Below are 3,924 nucleotides of genomic sequence, written 5' to 3'. Positions count from 1 at the left end.
AAACTATAAATATTTATACTCATAAATATACTCTGTTCTTTTAGAGTTTTTACCGATACTCATATAAAACCAATGAATATACGTAAAATCATAAAAATCGGGGCAGGTCCTTTTGCTGTGAATGGAGAACATACAGTATTGATATACCTACAACAAGTTTTGTTGGTTACCAATACTTTTAAAGCTGTATATTGTTAATGTAAGGTTCACACAATATATTTATTTTATTCAGTATACGATTAGCTTTCAGAGTGTAAAGACATAACAGATAATAAAAAAAATTAACAAAGTTTAAAATTTTGAATACAAAATGCCTCGTCCATGTCGAGAATCATATAACAACCAAAAACCACCATATTCTTACATTTCCTTAACAGCAATGGCAATTTGGAATAGTCCTGACAAAATGTTATCTCTAAATGAAATATACAAGTATATCACAGACCGCTTTCCCTACTATCGAGCTAATACTCAACGATGGCAAAACAGTTTAAGACATAATTTAAGTTTTAACGATTGCTTTATTAAAGTACCAAGAAGACCAGATCGTCCAGGAAAAGGTTCTTATTGGACACTGCACCCAAAAGCCTTCGATATGTTTGCAAATGGAAGTTTATTACGCCGTCGCAAGAGATTCAAGCTACATAAGAATGATAAAAACACATTGGCGGAAGAATTAGCCAGTCTGGCAAATATGAATAGATTTTCCATCGATCAACACTCTCCCGAATATATTTATAGTCGAATTCCAACACCAGAGGACCTAAAAATACACAGCTACCAACAATCAATCGTACCAACAAAGAAATTAATTATTTCGCCATTACCAACATTTACTGTAAATTCCACAAAAAGTAAAAATATAAAAAAATCATTTACAATTGAAAGTTTAATACAACCAGATGAGATAGCTGAAGAGTTAACAACAAATGATGGACTACTAAACGAACAAAATAGTGTAATTCAACAAAAATTTTTTGATTCGCAAATGCATCAATTTCAAAAAATATTAAGGAATCATATGAATTCAAGATTGTCACAAATATCATTCCCGCATAATAGTATTGATTGTTTGAACTTACAAACTTTCATGTACGGATCTAACAATTTTCATTCGTCTCTAAATTCAGATCCATACTTTGTCCAAAACGCTTATCATTATCTTCAAATGGATCAAATTAGTACAAATGTAAAAATTCCTTCATTAACAATTGCATAAGAATTTATAAGACTGTATTTAAATAGAACGATTTTCTTTATAACTTTTATAATAAATATATATATTAAGTTTTCGAATTACATTTCTTAATTATATTAAAATAAAATAAAATTACAGTAATAACTCAATTACATATTTTATTATATATTTTTAAGACAACCGGATTTTTTAATTTGAAATTTTACACATCTATATACTATTTTTTCCATTTGTTTTCGAGTTTTCGAGAAATTTATTTATGAATAATACGTTTGATTTAAAGTAAATTAATCAAAAAAAAAACTCTGAATTTTTGAAAAACTTTGAGCTTTTATACAGGTGATACCTACAGAACAAACAAAACAGTTGTAGTTCCAAAATTCATAATAATTCGTACTTCAATATATAAAAAGGGTCTGACTATGCAAACAATGAAAAGTTTTAGTTAAACAAAGCCAATTTTCGATGTCATGTTTAAAACAAATTTTGCTTCAAAATCAACTTGTATATTTAGCTGTCAGTAGGGTTTCGCGAAAATTAAATAAATAAATGGAAAATAAATACAAACTTCGGATCAGTTATTTGAGTTGATGATTGAATACAAATTTTAAATGTTGATATCTTATGTAGCAATACTGAAATCGATTTTTTTTAAATAAACACCTAATAAACAAATGTTTATATAAACTAGTGATCACTTTTTAAACTAACAAACTTAATCGCATTTAAATTTTTCATGATAAGCATACAAGTTTTAAGAAAAAAATTGGAATAAAAAAATACATAATATATATTAAATGATTTATATATAGTACAAGTTTTTTTTAAATAAGTAGTAAAAAGTTTTCATACAAATGCACGGATGGACGGACACGCAACCACTATGACACAATAATGTTTTTCTTTTCTTTGAAAATATGCTAAAAATAAGCTTATATTAATTAATGACATAAAAAATGTAAACTGAAATTAAACTTTTAAAGTAAACTTTGAACATTTATAAGTTATTTGTCGAAAGGCGATAAGTAAATATTGACTATTCAGATTTTTTTTTATAAGTAAATAAATTTTATTCATGAAATAATCAATTAACAATATGGAATGAATTTTGAGTGCTCTAGCGTTCTAACTACTTCAACTCTTGTTGGGATTTCTTAACACAATAAATAGACGACATAAATAAATGAGAAATTCAGAGAGAAAACTTAAAAATAACTTAAACTAATATCATAGTCGGCATCCAGAGGTGGATTTGGAGTTTTTACAGTGGCTGCGTACGTAAAGATGGGTCTTATTGTTACCTTGTACAGCAAGAGTTTGTTGCGTTTGTCAAGTCTCGATCGGTTGTTCAGCAGTGAGTAGAGGACTGTTTTTTTTGTAGTTTATGTTTTATGTACTACCTTGTTTTTGGTGCATAAAAAAGGCACATTTTGTGATACCCTATCGAAATAATGTAGACAAATTTTCAGAATCAAAGGCAGTAAAGTGCTAAACGACAGTGAACTTTTCAAAGAATTAAATTTCTAGGCTTGAACAAAAAAAAAAGGCCACGGAAAAAATGACATTGTTTGTGCAAAAAAGTATCCTTTTTTCATCGCCGAGAAATCTTTAAAAAAAAAAGCTTTTAAAAAAATTTTTTTTTCTTCTCCTTAGAGGGCTCTGGCAAATCAAAAAAAAATCTGCTTTTTTGTTCATTTTCTGGTATTTTTTGTAATTTTTAGTACATAGTAGTAGGCATGTTTATACACAGTAAATCTACGTCTCGCGCTGCGAGGCATATGTTTCTTTGCGAAAAATGATCTACTCGAAACAATAAACAATTCTAGTGAAAAAAATCTTTCAAAAAATTTCACCTCAACTTAGATTTTTGGCGATTTTCAAGCAATTTTTTTAATTTTTGGTCGAAAATTTTTCACTAGGATTGTTCGTTATCTCGAGTAAATCATTTTTCACCAAGAAACATATGCCCACAAACCTACCATTGCTTCAGAAAAGCCAAAAATATCAATTTTCCACGTCTCGCATCACATCTCGCACCGCGAGACGTAGATTTTTTTACTGTATAGCATATAGAAAATGGACAAAAATTTCTCATGAAGTAAACCTCGACTTGGTACCAGCGTGGCCAAATCTTCAGTTTTTTCCTGGAATCTCCCGGATTGTTGTAAAATCTCCAGGATTGTACTCAAAATCTCCAGGATTTTAATCTTTATGGAAATTTTCAGAAAAGAAGAAATAAAACTTTCAATTTTTTGATCAAAATCAAATTTATTTTAGATTTATTTTATGATTTGATTAATTTTTTTCAAAAATAAAATAAAATAAATATTACCAAATTGTAAGATATTGAAAGCCTTATAAAGTTTATTTATTTGAAAAATCTTGGAAAGAGTTCTGTTAATTTTTTAAATTTTAACAGTTTTTCCTAAGTGTATAACAATTCTGATATAAAAAAAAGAAAGTATAATCAGTATGTAATTCATCAGTCGAATCTGCTGCGTTAACGAAAAGACAGGGCTAACAGGTTGCGGTCTCTAAATAAAAGTGATAAAATGTCAAGAAAAACGTTTACCTTTTCGATGTTAGTTTCGTTGTGGAATTTCTCAGTATTGCATCGCCAGTTTTCAAAATTCTATTTTGACTTAGTTGTAGTTGATGAATGTGCTACTCGATATCTCAAATTCTTTCTAAAAATAAAAACAATTTCAATTAAAAGTGTCAATATG

At 28.2% G+C, this 3,924-nt stretch overlaps 1 protein-coding gene across 1 annotated transcript; it reads left to right on the top strand.

The window, feature by feature from the left end:
* The first annotated feature begins 310 nt into the window (after positions 1-310).
* LOC134835313 (fork head domain-containing protein FD4-like) lies at positions 311-1,219 on the top strand. The gene has a single exon (XM_063850184.1). The coding sequence runs from the start codon at positions 311-313 to the stop codon at positions 1,217-1,219; it is 909 nt and encodes a 302-aa protein (XP_063706254.1).
* The last annotated feature ends 2,705 nt before the right edge of the window (positions 1,220-3,924 follow it).

Source organism: Culicoides brevitarsis, chromosome 3 (genome assembly GCF_036172545.1).
Source record: "Culicoides brevitarsis isolate CSIRO-B50_1 chromosome 3, AGI_CSIRO_Cbre_v1, whole genome shotgun sequence".
Lineage (NCBI taxonomy): Eukaryota > Metazoa > Arthropoda > Insecta > Diptera > Ceratopogonidae > Culicoides > Culicoides brevitarsis.
Note: the sequence above shows the minus strand (reverse complement) of the source record. Positions and strands in the feature narration are given on the sequence as shown.